This window comes from Osmerus eperlanus, chromosome 24 (assembly GCF_963692335.1).
Source record: "Osmerus eperlanus chromosome 24, fOsmEpe2.1, whole genome shotgun sequence".
Taxonomy (NCBI): domain Eukaryota; kingdom Metazoa; phylum Chordata; class Actinopteri; order Osmeriformes; family Osmeridae; genus Osmerus; species Osmerus eperlanus.
Window position 1 is genome coordinate 8,396,380 of NC_085041.1, and position 20,055 is coordinate 8,416,434.

Genomic DNA, 20,055 nt, shown 5'->3' on the forward strand with positions numbered 1-20,055 from the left:
GCTGTGATATATTGTTTTTTATTATTGTTGCTTGTCTTTTTTTTTTTTTCACAGGTACACTTGCACTTATAGCAGTTCATGTTGTTTAATTGTAACTTGTTTAACTACATGCTCTTATGGTTCTTCCTTTTGGCACTTACTTTGGTTGTTCACAATGTGTGCTTCATGTTTTGGCTACTCGCAATGTTTTGTGGCTATCTCGTTGTTATGATCAGTGACCTATGCACTTTGTAAAGCTCTCTCTTGGAAGTCGCTTTGGATAAAAGCGTCTGCTAAATGAATAAATGTAAATGTACCCAAGCGGTAACCAACCGGTTTTACATAAATGGCTTGTAGCTATAAAGCGCCAAAGCCCACCAGTTGCCCCCGGATTCAGAGTTTGCAGTGATCACTTTACAGAAGTGGATTATATTTTTAAACCTGTTACATACACACACTGGCGTTTTTGACATAGCTAGCTCTAGCTCGTTAATTCAGATATGATTGTAGCGGCCTAACACACAAAGCTAGCTCCGTAACGTTTCCTACACTGTAGTTTGTTATGTTTAACCTAGCGAACAAGTTATCAACTCAACCAGTGAGCATGTTCCACACAACTTGAAGGTTACTAGTAACTGAAACTTACCAGCTATTTATAGGGCGCTCCAAACTTTCAAGTTCAAGTCTTTTATTGTCAGATGCACAGAACAACACAGGGTCGCGCACTGAAATTCTTAGGACAAGACAACCTGGCATAGCATGACATATAGTAAGTAGCCACAAGCCTTCGCCATTCACGGGATTCGAACGCTCGGCCTCCGACTTGCCAAGCGCGACCACTACCAACTACGCCAAAGAAAAGCTAGCTCTTCTTTAACGCAGATGGCCTGTTACATACTATACACAAGTTTACGCGTAGCGATGGGTCGTTCGCGAACGATCCGGCTCTAAGAGCCGGCTCTTGAAGGTGAACGTCGGGAGCTGGCTCGCATATCTGAAGAGCCGACTCAATTTTTAATAGATTAATACAGCCTATAGAAACTAAATGATTATGAAATAATTAATTTTAATTGTATTTAAAATAATTGACTGATTCAAAGAACAACAAAAAAATACTTGTAGGCTTAAAGGCGCACACGATCATCCTCACATTCTGTTCCTGTCAATCCTGCATGAGGGAGGGCCGAGCCAACTCACACAGTCAGAGAGTAGTCAAAACTCGGAGGAGAGCCATGACAAAATTTGTCATGGCTCTCCTCCGAGTTTTGACTACTTTGACTACCACATATCTTTAAAAATGCATTGATTTGTCTCAATGCATTTTTAAAGATATGTGGTTACGGTCGAGTATGATTTCATTTAATAATTTAATTCAAATTGTTTTCACACCTATCATAGTCAAATTCATAGTTAAAACATGTATTTTTTAAAGAGCCGTTGGAGAGCCAAAAGAGCCGGCTCTTTTTAGTGAGCTGAGCCATACGAGCCGGCTCACGAAAAAGAGCCGGCTCTTTTTAGTGAGCTGAGCCATACGAGCCGGCTCACGAAAAAGAGCCGGAATGCCCATCACTATTTACGCGCCAAATCCCAGGGGGCCGCCATAACTCTACACAAATGCACTTCATTTCCGCGGAAGTGGTTTGCACAGCGTCTGCCGGTGTAAACACAGTGATGTTGATGCTAGCTTGGGATCACGGTTCTACTACATTGACTGGAGATGGCGTTACTCTCCCCCACCCGAATTCAGTGCAGAACTGGGAGGATAACATGACGATGAGAAATACCTGCCAAAGCAAATTCCTTGTCTGTGTAAACTTTCATGGCGAATAAATCCCATTCTGATGATGTAACGTTAGCTATCGTGGGCATTGTTTGTCACATCTCCAAAACAATCAACTGCCTTAGCAAAATACCGGTAGCAATGTTAGTGTATGACAACTTCATAATTAACACTAACAGTATTGTCAGCTTCATAGCTAAAGTTGCTGAACTTACCCTCAGATTCAAGTCTGCGGTTCTTTATCTGGGTAGGGAGGACAAACGTTCTGCTCTCAATGTAATCACAACAGAGAGTTCCAAGCGTCAACAAATGCTAAACTTAACTTATTGCTCATTTAACATTGTGATATAAAACACAATTGTGAGATTTAATGTACAATACGATGTACTCTGATATTAGTACGTTTACTTTCGAAAACAGTAGTCAATTTTACCTTGTTGACTGAGGCGTTAGCATAATTACAGTAGCCTCTGTTGGACGACATATACGATATAGCGGTAGTCTGTGATACATCCGTTTTCAATCGTTAAAATAATAAGCATGGCTCACAAATCAATGAACGTTTTATGATTTATTATGACATATTAGTAGTAAACCATTCATCCGATTCTGGGTGGAGGCAGTGGTCCGCTGGGTGAATTGACAACTCTTTGGCTGGGGAGGGCGATTGTATTCCAACCACAACTCTGGGAAAGGATTATCCTTGGTTGGTTTTTGGTCAACAAAGTGATAGGAACAAACAAAAAACGTTGCGGGGTGGTTTCTTTAGATTCAATGCCTTCAGCCACGTCCTTGATTCCGTCTTGCCTCTTCGTAGCTGGTTTGTGGTCGTAGCACTCCCTATCTAACCACTCGTTCAGGTGCTTTCTCGAGTGTTTGCAACCAACTACCACACACGTCGTTCCCGAACCACTTTTCTTCATGTTGTAAATTTTATATACTCTTTGTCACTGCGATATCAGTGCTTTATCGGCAAAACGGAGCTAGCTAGCAAAACAAACCCAGCCCGCCAGAACGGAAGTGGATTGCATCGAGGGGAGGAATTTAGGATGTAGAGCGGAAACGGCTCAAAAACTTGTGTATTGCATACCTGGGGAGTGCGTTTCACGGATTCACAACGGAGGAGCCTGTGCTCAATGATGAACGATAATTTTGGTGGACACCCAGGTCATGCAGGTCTGCCTCTTTGATCGATTCTGTCTCTGTTGGCATTGTCGTGCAGTTACGACAAGTACAAGTACACCACTTGGTGTTGTTCGACCTGTCAGTGTTAACTATATTTATATCTTCCGACAAAACCACATCTTCTGCATCATATGTAACAACTGCGGCCATGCGGGAACATAATTACGTATTGGTTCGAAAGCATACGCCATGGGATGAACAGGGATAGGTATAATGGGTCATTCCCCAATTTTTAATGCAGTTTGGCGGGTTGAAATTGTGCGCAACCATTCTCGTGACGTCCGCTGTATACGTCATTTAAACATGGCGGCGCCCGGTTCTTTTTAAGTAGGGTGATTTCAGGTAATGTGGGACACTTTTAAACCTGACAATACGATCAAAATACGCGTAACCCTTTGGTAGAGGAGGAACTGCAACATTTGATTGTTGGGAGGATGAGGGATGAAGGGAAGGGAGGCTAGAGAATAGGAGGAGGGGAAATCTTCCAAGAAATGTCACTTTACTGTAATCAAATCAAATCCAATTTTATTTGTGCAGCCCTTTTTACAAGAAATGTCACATAGAACTGCCCCTTCAACCAACCTAAACCTTCAAGGAAGACAAGGAAAATCTCCCAATAAAACTAATTGACAGTCAACCTTGGTAGGAGCAATTTGGTGAGGGACCCCCTCCTCCAGAGACAGTTGGTGACAGAGAGGTGAAGACCATAGGCTGAACTGTCATATATCAACAGTAGATAATACAAATGAGCCATTGCAAACAGGTCAGGGGTAAAAAAGGCGAGAAGGATTACGGTGAACCCCCGACCCTCTTGGGGGGTTCGGGGGCATGCTCCCCCGGAAGAAAATGTATTACATCTTAAAGTTAAACAAATCAATCTGGTGCACTTTGAGAGCAAAATTAAGAGGCTAGATCTATGTCTAATCTGTGCTCTTGTAAACAATTTCATGTTCTTTTAACCATAAAGACATTTTTTGTATAGCATACATCAGCCAACCCCAATTAGCGGCCCGCGGGCCAGATCCGGTGTTATCGCCCGACTGGTTTCCGGACTAGCCCTGTGTGTCCACTACAGCGGAGCGGGTGGTGCGTCGGCGTCGGCTTCAACGCCCGGTTTCATTGAAAATGAATTGGAAAAGAACATGACATTGTCGGGGGTTCACCGTATCCTTCTCACCTTTTTTACCCCTGACCTGTTTGCATGCCTCATTTGTATTATCTACTCTTGATATATGACTGTCCAGCCTATGGTCTGCACCTCTCTGTCACCAACTGTCTCTGGAGGAGGGGGTCCCTCACCAAATTGCTCCTGCGAAGGTTGGCTGTTTTATTGGGAGATTTTCCTTGTCTACCTTGAGGGTTTAGGTTGGTTGAAGGGGCAGTTCTATGGGCGTATGAGGGAGTCAGATGGCTGAGCGGTTAGGGAATCGGCTATTAATCAAAAGGTTGCCGGTTTGATTGACGTTGTGTCCTTGGGCAGGGCACATCACCCTACTTGCCTCAGGGGAATGTCCCTGTACTAACTGTAAGTCGCTCTGGATAAGAGCGTCTGCTAAATGACTAAATGTAAAATGTAAATGTATGTGAAGCCGTCTGTGACATTGCTTGTAAAAAGGGCTACACAAATAAAATTTGATTTGATTACACTAAAGTGACATTTCTTGGAAGATTTCCTCTCCTTCTATTCTGTAGTCTCCCTTCCCCTCATCCCTCATCCTCCCAACAATCAAATGTTGCAGTTCCTCCTCTACCACCCACCCTGTCTGTGGTGTTACCTCTGCAGGTTCAAATGGGGACCAGCCTGTCAGTTTGGGCCATTTGTGCCTGGAGAGGTGAATCGATGCCAGTTAGCATCTATCTAACATGGCGCCACAATACTTTCTTAGTGGTGAAGAATGATGCTTGAATCTTTATTTCTGAAACTGCAGTTGTTTAAAATATTTTTTTTAATATCTATCTGGATAGTTATTTGGTGAGGGAGCTTTTTCAATGCAAAGATGCAAATATATATCAAATCTTGAACAAAAATGACATTACCCTAATAGATAAAGGAGTCAACAGATACTATTGTGAGCTACTGAGTATATCAGTGTCATGCATGGATGGATGACTTGCATTAGCATTCAAAGAGCTACTGGGCTATTCAATCAGCAGGAATGCTACAAGTGACCTTTTGATCAGCCAGCAACTGACTTCAGTTCCTGGTTCATCTCAGGTTTTTCCATAGAGGAAGGAGTGTTCACGTTTGAAATATTTAAGTACAGCAGTTAGTGCCCAGTTGGAGTGGTGCTTAAAAAGAGAAGTCAGTCCTCTTTGAAGAGTTTTTTTAAGTGCAGAAGACTATCCCCAACCCCCTCCTGCAAAGACATCAAGTATTATAAAGAAAATTCACTGTAGTCAGCTTAAATTGTCAGTGTGGGACAGAGTTTGGCGCCTGGACTAACACACACATACACACTTTATTTTGCAGGGCGGGGGTTCTGTGTAATTTTGCTGACCTATTCTTCCCCCTATTGAGGTCAATTCCTGTCAAGGATCTTCATCTTAGCTTTTGGTGCGCTGTTCTTAAGAGAAAATCTACTTGATGGAACAAGCCTCATCTGACGGGATAATCCCTCACTTTCTTGTCTTTCATTTTGTCTCTCCTCCCCCCTTTCTTCCCCTCTCTGTCTCTTTCTGGTCGGCTCAAGTCCCCCACCAAATGGTACATGAAATTAGTCCCTGTAAGTCAGCCGACCTGCTCTGGGTTGTTCTCTCCCCTCTTCCTTTTTGCCTGTCTCCATAGTAACTGTCTCTCACCGTCTGCATCGCCATCAACACGCTTCACGTGAACATGTGGTTGTGGTTATTCATGAGGCTTGTTGTTGAAATATAGATCACTACAGATCCTTTGTGTTACTGTTTAGGTCATTGCATGTGGCTAATGCATGGAGATCTTGTTACATGGAATTTGGTTTCGAGTTACTTTATCAGTGAGACAACACATTCCAGTTATCCATGTATGAGTTGCACGAGTCCTCGTTATACTTTTCACGTGAACAATCTCCTTCAATGGTTCAATCTACACAGTTTTGGGTTGTGATCTTTTTATTTTTCCCCTCATATGATTTGTATTTCTTTTTCTCATAAAACGTGTATGGAGTATGCCAAATGTGAGACACTAGGCGGATATATTTGCACTCTCCCCACCTGTCTGTGTAAATATGGATGTGTGTGAAAGTGTGAATAGCCTCTGTTTAGATATCTCCCTCTCCTGACCTGTAATCTCTGTGTGTGTGTGTCTCTGCCACCCAGGCTCGCTACAGGAAGGAGCAGGCGTGTTCCCAGCAGGTTCCCTGGATCCCTGTGGTGGACAACCTGCTGAAGGATAGCACTGATGGCTGTGCCCTGGCTGCCTTGATGCACTTCTACTGCCCTCAACTAGTCAAACAGGAAGGTGTGTGTGTTTGTGGTCTTCTTTAACTACCCTTGCGGGGACCAAATATGCTCACAAATATAGTGAAAAATTAAAAACTTGACCCTGTTGGGCCCTTTTGCTGGGCAGCATAACTTCAACTGTTTTTTTCAGGGGGGTTAGGGTTAGTGTAAGTGGCACTCCATCTTATGTTCCATATGCCACTAATGGAGCAGGCTTCTAGCAACTAGTGTGAAGCGACAAAAAATTCCAAACTTCAATGAATCTTCCTTTTAAACTTTTACTGACAAAAACGTAACATACAAACAAAAACATGAATTATTTAGGTCTTAATAACAGTAAATAGGTACATTGGTGTCGTCGGTCAGAAAAACTGTGTTGCTCCTTAACCTGACCATCTCAAACTGAGCAAGCACAAGTTGGTCACATGACCACCTTTCTCTCCTGATTTAATACATGAAATTATGAATTTACAGATTTAAATAAACAATGTTCTAACTACTAATTTATACAACAAAAACTCTTCTTCAAATTGTTTCTTACAGTTAGAATGTTAGAGTTAGAACTACATTAAGAGTTAAGGTTAGGGGTTAGTAGTTAGAGATAACACAACGTTGAATGGAAGTAAATGGTCCGGCGTCACTGGGATAGAAAACAAACTGGCGTGTGTGTGTAAGTATGGGTCAATGTATATGTGCACATTTCGCATCTACTTTCGCATGTGTGTGTGTGCTTGTTTGTGTTTGTTGATTTACATTTACATGTATTCATTTACCAGACGCTTTTTATCCAAAGCGACTTGCATTACATTTACATTTAGTCATTTAGCAGACGCTCTTATCCAGAGCGACTTACAGTAAGTACAGGGACATTCCCCCCAAGGCAAGTAGGGTGAAGTGCCTTGCCCAAGGACACAACATCATTTGACACAGTCGGGAATCAAACTGGCAACCTTCAGATTTCTAGCCCGATTCCCTAACCGCTCAGCCACCTGACTTCCAAGAGAGAGCTTTACAAAAGTGCATAGGTCACTTATCATAACAACGCGATAGCCCCAAACATTGCGGGTAGCCAAAACATGAAGCATACATTGTGAAAAACCAAATAAGTGCCAAACGCAAGAACCATAAGAACATGTAGTTAAACAAGTTACAATTAAACAACTAAACAACATGAACCTCAAAAGTGCAAGAGTGTACCTGTAGAAAGCAAGCAACAATGATATATTTCAGAGCGAGTACAATCATTTTAAATCAATGTTGATCTGTCCACAGTGAGACAGCCACACGTTGCCTCAGAGAAAGCAACAAAGCCCATAATCTACTCACACCTAATCACATCAACTCACTGATGAAGTGGCTAGCAAGCTGATAGGCACACACACTGAGCTGAGCACAATGCAATTTTTTCTAAGCCAATCAGAGATCGGACACACCAATAAAATCCACCTCTGGCCACATACAGTACACGTGTCACTCTAAAACACACTTTCTCAAGTCCTGGTCCTTTCTCCATTCCCGGTCTTCAGATAATTCAACATCACAACTCTTTAGGAAAATCCAACGAGGGGTTCTAAAGAAATTGTTTTGGAGTCATATTGGATCCAGGCCTTTCCACGTCTAACCATGCCCACCCCTGACTCCCCAGATGTGTATCTGAAGGACAACATGTCGCTAGCAGACAGCCTGTCCAACCTGCTACTCATCCAGAATTTTTGTAAAGAACACCTCAACAACTGCTGCCACTTCAGCCTGGAGGACATGACCTACGCCTCCTCCTCTGTCAAAGTAAGTCAAAAACCATGCATGTCCAGCTTTAAACTGCCTCAGTTTAGACCGTGGGTAAAGAAAGTCCTGGACTAAGTCTAGTTGTTGGTGGCTTATGTGTGTGCTGACTAGCTGGAGTGAGGAGTAATATGTGTACACTGCAAAAACTGGAGCTTACTTGGAGCTTTGTCTTCCTCAGTCATCTCTTCAGTGTGTCCAATTCTTTGTCTTGTCTTTTCACTCCCCCTCTTTCAACCGTGCTATACTTTATTTATTGCTTTCCTCTTTTCTCTCTTTCTCCCTCCCTTTCACCTTCCACCTTCCTTTTTCCACGTAAAGTAGTTACATAGATGGTATTCATGTGTTAGCAAACACAGCTTGGATCTTATTGTTGTCTTGCAGGTAGTTAATGGTGGGTGTTGTCTAGATTGTGTTGTTACTGCTGTCGTGGGCAACTGTAGACACGGGTATAGCAAGCTCTGACTCATCCATTTAATTTTCTGTTTTCCACAGTCAAGCCATATGGATAAAGAACGTGACTGTTCAGTATTGACATGTGAAATCTTCCTCAGAATTACTCACTGCAAGAAGTGGGTCTAAGGAGATTAACGGTACAGAACACGGAGAAAGAGCTTACTTCTGTTTCAGTTTTTGCGTACAACTCCCTCAGATTTGCGTTAGCCTGCTAGCGTATGGGCGACTTGCCCGTATCAGCACAGACAGCTCGTCCTGTCCTGGTGATGAGAATGGAACCAAAGCCGGTTGTCAGCTCTGCTGGCCATCTCAGAGCACAGGACTCGCTACAGCACGGTGGCAGTTCTCCGCCAGGCTAGATGTGGCTCTGCAAGTGTCCCCAGTACACACAGAGTCTAATGTCACATCCCATCGGAGGGCTCTGAGGAGTGAGGACAGGCCCAGGCTAAGGGGGGGGAGGGCGGTCTGTCTGAAGACTGGCAGAGTTATGCACAGCATATCGTCATACAAACACAACGGAGAGGCTGACGCTAGCAGCCGCATGTCTCAACAAGGATCCTGCATTCTTCTCCAAGACATCTCATAATAGTTTGACTGGGTCCCACTTTTGTTTCCCTGTGAAATCTCCCAGAACGCACATGCAGCCATTCCTACTTAATCGTTCAAACACTTCCAATTATTAGAGAGAAAGTCAGATTTGGCTCTTTTTAACTGATATGCTGGCTTATCATCCCCTTCTGACCCAGTGAATGGCAGAGAAAGAAAGAGAGATAGAATCCCAAGAGATTTTGCCTCAGTGGATATGCTCAGGCCTGCCTAGCGCTGGTGCACAGTGCACACACACACACCACACCATTTTCTCACACATGCACACACACCCATCCACACGTGTCCATCCCCAAAAATTCACGCAAGCACACGTCGGCTCATGTCGGCCATTCTGGCTTTCAGAAGATTACATACAGTATGCAGTCTGAGCTAGACACACAAGCGTTTACACACACACAAAGACACTCCCGTTGGCTCTTTATTAATTCCACATGGAAAGCTACCCTCCTCCGTGGTAGTACATATCGTATATTTCCTCCATATCAAACAATAGGCTGGTCTTCATTTACATTTTACATTTAGTCATTTAGCAGACGCTCTTATCCAGAGCGACTTACAGTAAGTACAGGGACATTCCCCCGAGGCAAGTAGGGTGAAGTGCCTTGCACAAGGACACAACGTCATTTGACACGGCCGGGAATCGAACCAGCGACCTTCTGATTACTAGCCCGATTCTCTAACCGCTCAGCCACCTGAATCCCTGTATCCTGCTCAAACCAACCCCCCACTTCCATAAGACCCAACCCAGCCTATTTTTATTGAAAGCCTCCGTACTAAATCACATCAAGCTCCTCACTTTGGCTGACGAATCAGTTTAGTCCGGATCTAAATTGCGATCTGCAGTAGCAGGGGAATGAAATACAGCATTTTGGGGGGATGTAGTGAATACGTAGTGGCAGGAATACCTGATTTATCAGTGTAGGCTGCCGCTTTGAGGTGCAGTCATGCAGTGTTGTTGAGATGGGTCTTTTCTGCTTTATAAGTGTCAGTGTTTTCCTGTTGCTCATCAGGCAGTGTTGACTCTCTCGTGCCCTGTTGTCTGGTGCAAGCATTCATTATTTTATTCGGTTGATTAAGCAGCAGCCTATTTTATTGGTTTGACGGATTGCAATATTTCTGCTTGTTTCTAACATCCACAGACACTGCACACACTGCAAAAGACTGTTCCTAATTTTTGTAAAACACACACACACACTCACACTGACCATGTAAGAATTGCTAAGTTTCTTTTTCAGTATTAGAGCCAGACTTCAGGTCAACCTCATGGTGCTTGATGACGTCACAGCTACTCAGAGTGTGTGTCTGTCTGTCTGTCTGTCTGTTGTGGGTCCGGATCTTTCTGTGTAACTGCAAGGGGGGCAGGGCTGCCAGCAGCTCCCTCTGAGTGGATTAGCCTTCAGCTCTGTTTGACCTGCAACCAATCAGTTCTCCCAAAACTGAAAGGGTGGGAGAGAGACGAGGCACACAAATCTGGCAACCTGTGGGGTAAAGCTTGGTATCAGACAGGTCAGTAGTGTGACTGGGAGATCAGGGGAGTGTGTGTTTGACTGCTACAGGGGGTGTTAAAGGATAATGGTCCCATTGATTTGTTAGTAAGCAAGTAGGATGGACAGACAGATGGAGGAGAGGACGGCTTTTACCATCATGCCATCTGGGCTGGAGACAGGTTTCTCGCTTTGCCTCTCTCTTGCTTTTTCTCTACCACCCTCCCTCTCCCTCTCTCTGTCAAACTGAGAGGACAGAACCTCGTGGTGACCAGACTTACTTAGAGGTAGGCTAATGCAATTAACTAACTGTTTACTGCTGCTAAGTTTATGTTCCCTCAGAAGAACATTGTATCAATGGCTATACTCCATACATGCTCTCTTCTGGATGTTTCGAGATCTTGGTTTTGTTTTTAGGCTTCAAAGGTTAGTCATTTGGACAGTGTGGTAACTGTAAAATATAAATTCATTAAACTGCAGCTTTAGAACCTTTAAGGAAAAGCTAGCATCTTGTGTGTTAGCTTGTTTGCTGTCACGAAAGAAGCAGGCTGGATACTACGGAGAAGGTGAATCTGTCTATTGGGAGGAAAGGTGGGAGGGAGGGAGAGGGAACATTCTTTCTTTGTCTGAGCCAGTGGTCCTGAGCAGAATGCCACAGTTCCTCAAGGTCAAACTGGAACACGTGGCAGGCTCCATCCATAGGGGAACCGTTGGTGGTTAGACGACGGTAAAAAAGACAAAAGGAAAAAAAAATGCTGGTTGACTTTGTAATAAGGATTCGGTTTGCAGCTTCCTATTGTGTCGAATCTTGTTTACGGTCATGAAGTTATCTGTGACTTACAAGTATGGTAGTGTCTGTCAACATTTTGATGGATGTATTTAATTTCATACACAGGCCTTCCATACTTCAGTTGCAGCATATTATGTCCTCTGTGGTTTTTATCTCTCCCTTCTCTCCCCCATGATTCTGACCTGGATTTTAACTTGGTCACATCGTTATGGTGTCAAAAACCCATCCAGAAATTGAGCTTTAGCTGATTCTGCCCAACAACATGCCACCAAAGTGTTTATTTGGCAGAAATGTAGCGGTGTGAAGCTGTTTTTATATAATATAGTGTTATTAAACAGCATCTCTGTCAAGCTAGTCTATCTTCACGTGGAAATACTGCATGTTTAGGGGCAGCTTTGATGATGGAAATGCCAAAAAGGGAGAGTTGGTACGTGAATGTTGGTGTAATAATATTTTTTTGCTAAGGGAGATGTATTGAGATTGAGCTTCTCTTTATCAAATATTTAAAAGGTGTTTGTCAGGTTTTTCTTTTAGGTATTAAGAGACATCTTGTGGAAGGAAAGGTGCACTGCAATGTTCAGATAGATTAGACAGTTGCGGATAGTTTGTTCTATGAAAACTATACGTTTTTGCCCTCGGTTTGCTGTGTTGTCGATTTGCCTCAATATGACACAGTGTTCTTTTTTTCCAGAACAACTTCCTTGTGTTCATGGCTGAGCTGTTTTGGTGGTTTGAAGTTGTGAAACCGTCTTTTGTAAAACACCAAACTCTGGACAGCGAGGGTGAGTGTGGGAAAACAGGCTTTTGGACTAAAGAACGTCCTCAAATGCAAAGTATATACAGTACTATAGAAACATTATACATGATCAACATTTAGTATCTGATTTGAGTTTTTTGGGTTTAAAAGGCAATGTGTGTGTTGTTTTTTTATACAAGAGCCCCCCCCATCATTGAAGAGGATGCCCTCCGTGCCCATCTCCAAGGCAACTAAGAGGAGCTTCATGGAAAGGCCTCCCAGTCCAGAGAGACCCAGGTTGGATGATATCCTCGAACTAAACAGGGCTTCTCTACTGCTGCCCTAGTCTTCCCATTAACTGCATTATACAGCTTCTAGAAACAATCTTTAATTTTTACCCTCTTTTCTAGTCTGCCTCTTCGACCTCAACCCCGTAACTCAGGTAACTAGATTGTTTGTCACTCGTGCTCGTTATAGGTGTACAAACACCCAAAGCATTTAGAGACACAAAAGCATTTAGAGATGTACATATGGTTGTTTTTACCCTGCAGATGAAATCAAGAGATCGACTTCAATGTCGTTTGTGGATGGCCACATAGGTACCTGGCCCAAGGAAAAAAGGTCAGCCGCAAATTGAAAATAATACCTAAAATAATACTTTTTTTTTTGTGTATAAAATACTTATAATACATAAAAATAAGATTAAGAAATCCCAAAAGAAAATCAATCTTAAAGACAAGATAAAATAAGACTAGATTCTTAATCCAAAAAAGAAAATAAATATATAATTATTATTTTTCAGATCTGGGCCTTACGGAGTATCCTTCGACATCCCCTTTGATAAAGATGGCGGCTCCCCCTCTGCTCCTCCTCCCTTGCGGGGCATGACTCGATCAGCCAGCACTGAGGATGGCCTGGGTTTCAAACTCCCCCACCAGCTGCCCCGTGGCATGAAGAAGAACCTCTCCTTCCAGCCCGTCAACGGACAGAGCTTGGGCATCGACGAGGAGGGCTGCCCCGACAGCCTGGTGCCCACAGAGCCTGACAGAGCGCCGGCGGGCAGAACCTACCCCAATGGGCAAGGGAACGGCACGGCCACCCCCAGCATCGAGGAGGCCCTCCAGATCATACATAACATGGGCCAGCCGCTGCAGAGACTCCCGGCGGAGGCGGAGGGGATCGACAACGGGTTCTTCCTCCACAGCCAGGCCCGTAGGCCCAGCGGACTGGACCCCGGATCTGAGACGGATTCGAAAGCGGCTCTGAGCCCCTCAGACTCCACAGAGCCCGACACGGGCATCCACCTGAGGACGGATGACATGGCCGAGACATTGGACGAAGACTCGTCTCTGAGGGACTGCACCGCCAGCATGGAGCTGGACATGGACACCCCCAGCCCCTGCCCCAGCGGCTCTGCCAAATCCCCGCCGGGCATCAAGATGACAAGCTTCGCTGAACAGAAGCTTCGCAAGCACAACCCTTTAGCCGGTGACTCGGGCCGGGGCAGCGGGAGCGGCTCCCTCAAGACCACCCCGGAAGGTTCCGAGCTCGGACTGCCGCTGTGCGTGTCCTGGGCCCCCACCCCTGAGCACAGTCCTGTCCATCACCAGCCCACACCCCTCTCCGCTCCCACCAAACCCATCTACCCAGTCCAGGCCGTGACCATTGACCCGGCGCAGGCCATGGCGACGGAGATGGTCCAGCTGCGCATGCGATTGGAGGAGAAGCGGCGGGCCATCGAGGCTCAAAAGAGGAAGGTGGAGGCGGCGTTTACGAGGCACCGGCAGAAGATGGGCCGCTCGGCCTTCCTCACCGTGGTGAAGAGGAAGGGTGATGGAGCCGCGAGCGGCGTGGAGGAGGACAGGGGGAAGGCGGAGGATGTGGAGAAGACGGTAGGCGCCAGCCCCACCCTCCGGTCTGAAAGGAGCAAGGCCGACACACCCGACGGGGCGGAACAAGGGAGCGGCGGCGTTGCCGGTTGGTTAAAGTTGCCGAGAGGAGGAGAGGAGGGCGGTCCTAACGCCGGGCAGGTGGCGGAGACTGACCTGATGGAATACACCCGCTCCATCGAGAAGCTCAATGACTCATTGGCCTTCCTGCAGACCGAGATGCAGCGATTGGCCCAGCAACAGGAAGTCATCATGGCCATGCGGGAGCAACAGCAGCAGGCATGGGTCATCCCGCCGTCTCACGCGAGCCCCTCCCCTCAGAAACACAGCCGGGCCACCCCTCGCTCCTCTGGACCCTCCTCCCCCGTCGACTCCCCTCACTGTGCCCGCCGCTCGCCCACCAGCATCAAGAGGAAGTCCGCTTCTTTCCACTCCCGCACAGCCCGCACCCCTAGACCCAACGAGCTCAAGCTTGCCCCTTATAACCGTGTGCTGACTGCCCCCCAGTCCGTCGACAGTATCCCCCGCTTACGCCGGTTCTCTCCCTGCCAGCCTCTAGCCACCTCATTTGTGTACATGGGGGATATGCCCGCTAGCAGCAATCTGGAGCCCGGAGACCCAGATCCTGGCAGAAGCAGGTACTCAGATCCACTTCTCTCCCCAGAGAAGGAGGCTTCTAACCCGGCTAGCGCGGTGCCCTCGCCCCCTTCCTCCCCAGCCAAAGGTCCAAACCAGCAGGACCAAGAAGAAGACATTGAAGGAGAGATCCGGAATGAAGATATGGAAACAGAGATGGAGATGGTGAAGGAGGAGGAGATCCGACCCATCATCGGTTCATCGGTGTCGGAGGTGTTGGCACATCTGGTGACAGAGACCTTCACGGTGACCCCCACTGAGGCCCCTGCTCCCATATTAGTTCAGAGCCAAACCAGGAGTAGCTTGATCGAGGTGCCCCTGTCCGTGCTGAAACCACTGGAGGGTGAGGTGTTGGAGGAGAGCGGGGAAATGCAGGCCACCATCGAGGGCCTGGATGAAGACCAGAAAATGTGCCGTGGTTTCTTTTTTAAGGTGGGCTGACCTGGGATTGTACAGTGCATTTGTCACAAGATTTAGGGAAAGGGAGACCAATGGATAGTTTGTGACCTTCTCATATTTTTTTTCTCTGACGATAACAATTATTTGACCATTTCGTAGTGTTTTAAATTAGGATGACATATTTTTGACCATTGTTGTCAAAATCTGTATCAAGACAGTGTGTCCCAGTTTCTGCCTCTTTATGTCTCCGTGTTTGTTTTCTTTACAGTATGTAAGGAAACCTCCTGTTTCTAATATGAGATGATGAATGGCACTGAAAATAGGCCGGTTGAGGACAAACTTGTTTTGCAGTTGTTAGTCAACTCTGCTTTCATCTAGGTCAGAAAACTGGGTCTTGTGAATTATTTAAGTGCAGCTGTACATTGATGTTAAATGAGGTGTACGATTGTGGTGGTTGTAGAGTGCATATACCGTTCACATTAAATATGTTCAGACACATGGTCTGACTGCAGTTAGAATAAACATTTTCTTAGTATCTTTTGATACTTAAAAGAATAGCCTAATTATTAAGATAAGACTTAATGCTTCAAGTGAAAGCTCAACCACACTAGCTCCAATATATACTTATATACTATACCCAATATACACACTCAGCAGTTGCAACTGCATGAATTCCGAGGCCGAAAAGATTTTAAAACAAACAACAAACCTTTTGACATTTTCTGTCACATTCTACTCTAGGATGACGGCAAAGGGGAGGACAACATGGCTCAGAAGAGGGCGGCGTTGCTGGAGAAGAGGATGAGGAGGGAGAGAGAGACCCAGCAGAAGAAGCAGCAACTGGAGGTGGAACTGGAGCAGAAGAAAGAGGAGGCACGGTAGGTCGTTCCCGCCCGAGTGTCACCTGTTTCTAGGCAGACTATCTACAGTATTTTCTCGATGGACTTACCTCTGTGAACCCTTTGTGAGCTCGCAAAAACACAGAGGTCCTTTATGGACACAGACATGTTTATACAACTCAATGTAAAAAAAACAAAAAAGCCCACACTGTCCCCCATCCACCCTTATCCAGACTAAAAGCCGAAGAGGAACGTTTGAGGAAGGAAGAGGACAAGGCCAGGAGAGAGTTCATCAAGCAGGAGTACCTGCGGAGGAAACAGCTAAAGCTGATGGAGGACATGGATACGGTCATCAAGCCTCGGCCTGCCAGCACCAAACAGAGGCGAGCCAGGCCCAAGTCGATCCACAGAGACAGCCTGGACTCCCCCAAAACGCCAGGCAGGGCTGCAGCAGGTAAAAAATTAAAAAGATTAAATGACCCCCCCCTCCCTCCCCCCATACCCTAGGGGTCAACTGGCAACATGCCAATAGGCACGGTTTTGTGCTTTGTGCCACACCCCTTGCACGCTCAGCATGGCTTCTTCTATCGACTTGAATCTGTTGAGTGAAGATTGACAATACCTTTGGGGCTCATGTTTAAAGTATGTTTGTCCTACTTGTTAACCCCAACCAATTTTGATAACGTGCTTTCTTTCCCAAACTGATTTGAGTCATTTGGAGAATGTGATAGATGCAAGCCATGTTTCATTATGTTAGTGTGTGTGTGCTTCTGGCATTGGTGTGTGTTTGTGTCAACTGAAAATCTTCAGCGCTGCATGACAAGTTTTCCACAAAGTGCTGCAGACACACACATCCATGGTGGTCATTCGTGGTGTAACGTGTGTGTCCCGTGCCGTGTTTGTGTTTCACATCCAGGTTCACGACCTCGTGTCTTTTCAGTCTCCAGCTTGTCGCTGGCTTCGCTCAACCTGGGAGAGAGTGACAGCATGCAGTCTGAGAAGAGAGCCCCGAGGTGAGCCGGACACCTTTAACGTCAGTTCTGAACCAAAAAACGATTAAAAGATAACATATCCTTAATATTTGTAGACTATAACCTTATGAACTGTCATGACAGAACATGAACTACTGGTCACTGACCTGAAGATGACCACTCATTTCGACCGCCTCTCGACTCTTTTAAACCTAACGTTTTTCTCTGTATGTTTCTTTCTTTCTTTGACCACCCTGTTTATTTTCGGGCTGTCAGAAGTGCTAGTGTAGCCTCTGGCAGCCTCTACTTCTTTTTGAGCTCTCCTAAACTGAGAAGGAGAAGGTCAGTCTGTATTGTAGAGCAACACTTCTTCCCCATACCCTATCCCAAATTGTTGGTTGTTTCCCTATCCTTTATGAGCTGGTATAGGGGCTAATGTTGCTTACAGTCTGGAAAAGATCCTAATGCCAAACCCAATTGCACTGTAAACAATACCCTTCACTGAATGTCACCTCTTCAATGAATGTCACCTCTTAACAGTATATCTTGCCATCAGTATGTGACTTTGGCTGACTGCACCATCCGCCCTTGCTCAAATCTGCGCTTGCATTTAGCATGGCTCACTGAACAAAATGTCACGACACATTGTTCTGATTTGCCAATGTCCTGCCTATCTCTGCAAAGATACACACCCTGTGACTGTCAAGGTTTTGCTACCTCCTTGTTTGAATTTCTCCCGCCACTAGTAATTAGTACTTACTATTAATTACTAACTGCTAATGAGTCACTACTCAGAAGTTCTACTAAGAGGCTGTAATAAAAGCTTGTGCAATAAACACACAATCAAATTTTTCTCACTGCTTTACCCACCATGCTTGCAGGCTTACAGCACTTAGCAGTAGTCAAGTAATGGTGTGCAATAGCAAACCTATCCCTGTTGTCAAATGGTGCAGTATTTGGATACAAACCACATATTTCAGTAGGTACAGAAAGTCAAGGTAACAAAAGGAGCTGTATGCAACCAGTCACGTGAAGAGAGGTGACCTAACTGTCATTTTACTGTGTTCACACTTGTATATGCCTTTGTTTGTTTCCTGAAGGCCCGATTCTGCTGATGGTTTCCTGTCTCCGAGTCGGCCCGGGAGTCGTAACGGGGAAAAGGACTGGGAGAACGGCTCCACCACCTCCTCTGTCACCTCCAATGCGGAATACACCGGTGAGTACTGCAGTAAACTCTCACCTTACAACAGATCTCTGACAGACATGGGTATCGTCAGTTTAATTCTGTCAAAAGGTATAGTGGGCTATACAGTAAAACATTTTTTACAAATGTACTGTAGATGTCAAAGGTGTCCGGAAAAGATGACGCGTTAAGTTTACAGATGGCATTTTTTCCGAATGAATGTATGTTGTACACTATGTTTGTGTTTTTATACCTTTCAGAGATACCAGCAAGTTACCAATGAATGATTTATCTTCAGTCCTGAACGGATGTCAGAAATCCCTTCCTCGAAATAGATAGTGGTTGCTATGACGATCGTCTCTTGACATCTCTCCTCTTGTGTGTACAGGGCCCAAGCTGTACAAGGAGCCAAGCGCCAAATCGAACAAACACATCATCCAGAACGCTTTGGCCCACTGCTGTCTGGCTGGCAAGGTTAATGAAGGGCAGAAGAACAAGATCCTTGAGGTAACGGCAACGATAATACAAATGACAAATCTCTCAATTGAAATGTGTTCAGTTGTTCCCAGGTGTGATCTCAACGGACTAACAGGGTTTTGAGACAACCTGGGGATTGTGGTGAATAGTTGTAAAATCATTGTAAAAAGGCATGGGAAGCAAAAAGGGGGTGGGGAAGGGGATTCATCACTTTTTCAAGATTTGAAATATTTTTGAAAGATCCCAATTCCTAATTTCAATCACTTTCTCCACTTGCGTGTCAGGAAATGGAGAAATGCGAGGCCAACAACTTCCTGGTGCTGTTCCGGGATGGGGGTTGCCAGTTCCGATCTCTGTACACGTACTTCCCTGAGATGGAGGAGATCACCAAACTGGCAGGCATTGGGCCAAAGAGCATCTCACGCAAGATGATCGATGGGCTGTTCAAGTACAACTCAGACAAGAAGCAGTTCAGCCAGATCCCGGCAAAGACCATGTCTGCAAGCGTCGACGCTATCACCATCCACAGCCACCTGTGGCAAACCAAGAAACCAGCCACCCCCAAAAAAGTTATACCTGCAAAGTCCTAATGAAACTTCAAACCCCTCTGCCTGTTTCCCTTCAAATGGAACATTCAAATTGCACTTCACTGTACATAATTCATGAGGATTCTAACACCTGCAATGCCAGTAGATTAATGCATACTTTGTATGTCTCCTCTTCTATTCCTGTCTTTTTACTACAAGCTTCAGAGCAGACATAAGAGAAAAAAAATTACAAACAACTGGAATGTAAAACCTTATTTAAAAGCAAATTGTAAATGGATACCATTGATTTGTTTGGTTGAAGAGGTTGTCTGATTTGAGTCATTACGACAGCATGTGCGAGTACGTGAGGTTTTGAATTGTGCCAAAAAGAGTAAAGTAAAAAAGGTATGAATGCAATTGCTGTTTTATTTACACTGAAGCACTGAATGTTGATTATAGTAGTCTGATTTGTTTTTGCTTATCTGTTGACATGCGTGGCCTTATGCTTGTTTTGTATGTGAGTGCAATGCGGTGATTGTAAAGCTATACCCTAGAAAGTTTTTTTGTACTGAGGCAAGAGTGATTTTTTTCCATTTATTGTCTTTTGAAATGTTAATTGTTAAGTCTGTCAAGGTATATTAACAAGACCTGGGCCACTTACATACTGTTACTTTATCAAGGAATGTAGGCGCATTTGATTCACCCCACAGCCGGCACTTGGTTTTATTTCAGTGGGTGCTAAATCAAATACACCCAGAATATCTGACAGTATTTGCAAAAAGTATTTGACCCAGGTTTTACACCACAAAGGGACAAAAAGTTCAAAAAGCAAATAGCTAGTATACCCACACAGTATCATGACTCCATGTTAAACGAGTGGTTTTTACTAGAAAAACACATTTTTGAAGGAATCAGG

General features: G+C 45.0%; 1 protein-coding gene across 4 annotated transcripts in view; it reads left to right on the plus strand.

Annotated features, from left to right (window-relative positions):
* Positions 1-20,055, plus strand: part of camsap2a (calmodulin regulated spectrin-associated protein family, member 2a) — a 43,952-nt gene extending 23,897 nt beyond the window's left edge. The window contains exons 5-18 of one of the 4 annotated variants that reach the window (XM_062450493.1): positions 5,635-5,667; positions 6,239-6,380; positions 8,007-8,146; positions 12,174-12,264; positions 12,419-12,515; positions 12,629-12,660; positions 12,770-12,839; positions 13,021-15,175; positions 15,884-16,020; positions 16,215-16,435; positions 16,898-16,994; positions 18,053-18,168; positions 18,524-18,642; positions 18,897-20,055. In XM_062450493.1, the coding sequence (XP_062306477.1) occupies positions 5,635-5,667; positions 6,239-6,380; positions 8,007-8,146; positions 12,174-12,264; positions 12,419-12,515; positions 12,629-12,660; positions 12,770-12,839; positions 13,021-15,175; positions 15,884-16,020; positions 16,215-16,435; positions 16,898-16,994; positions 18,053-18,168; positions 18,524-18,642; positions 18,897-19,202 (3,756 nt within the window). In that variant the 3' untranslated portion in view covers positions 19,203-20,055. The remainder of the gene's footprint in view (positions 1-5,634; positions 5,668-6,238; positions 6,381-8,006; positions 8,147-12,173; positions 12,265-12,418; positions 12,516-12,628; positions 12,661-12,769; positions 12,840-13,020; positions 15,176-15,883; positions 16,021-16,214; positions 16,436-16,897; positions 16,995-18,052; positions 18,169-18,523; positions 18,643-18,896) is intronic. The other 3 variants (XM_062450494.1, XM_062450495.1, XM_062450496.1) reach the window with 3 other exon arrangements.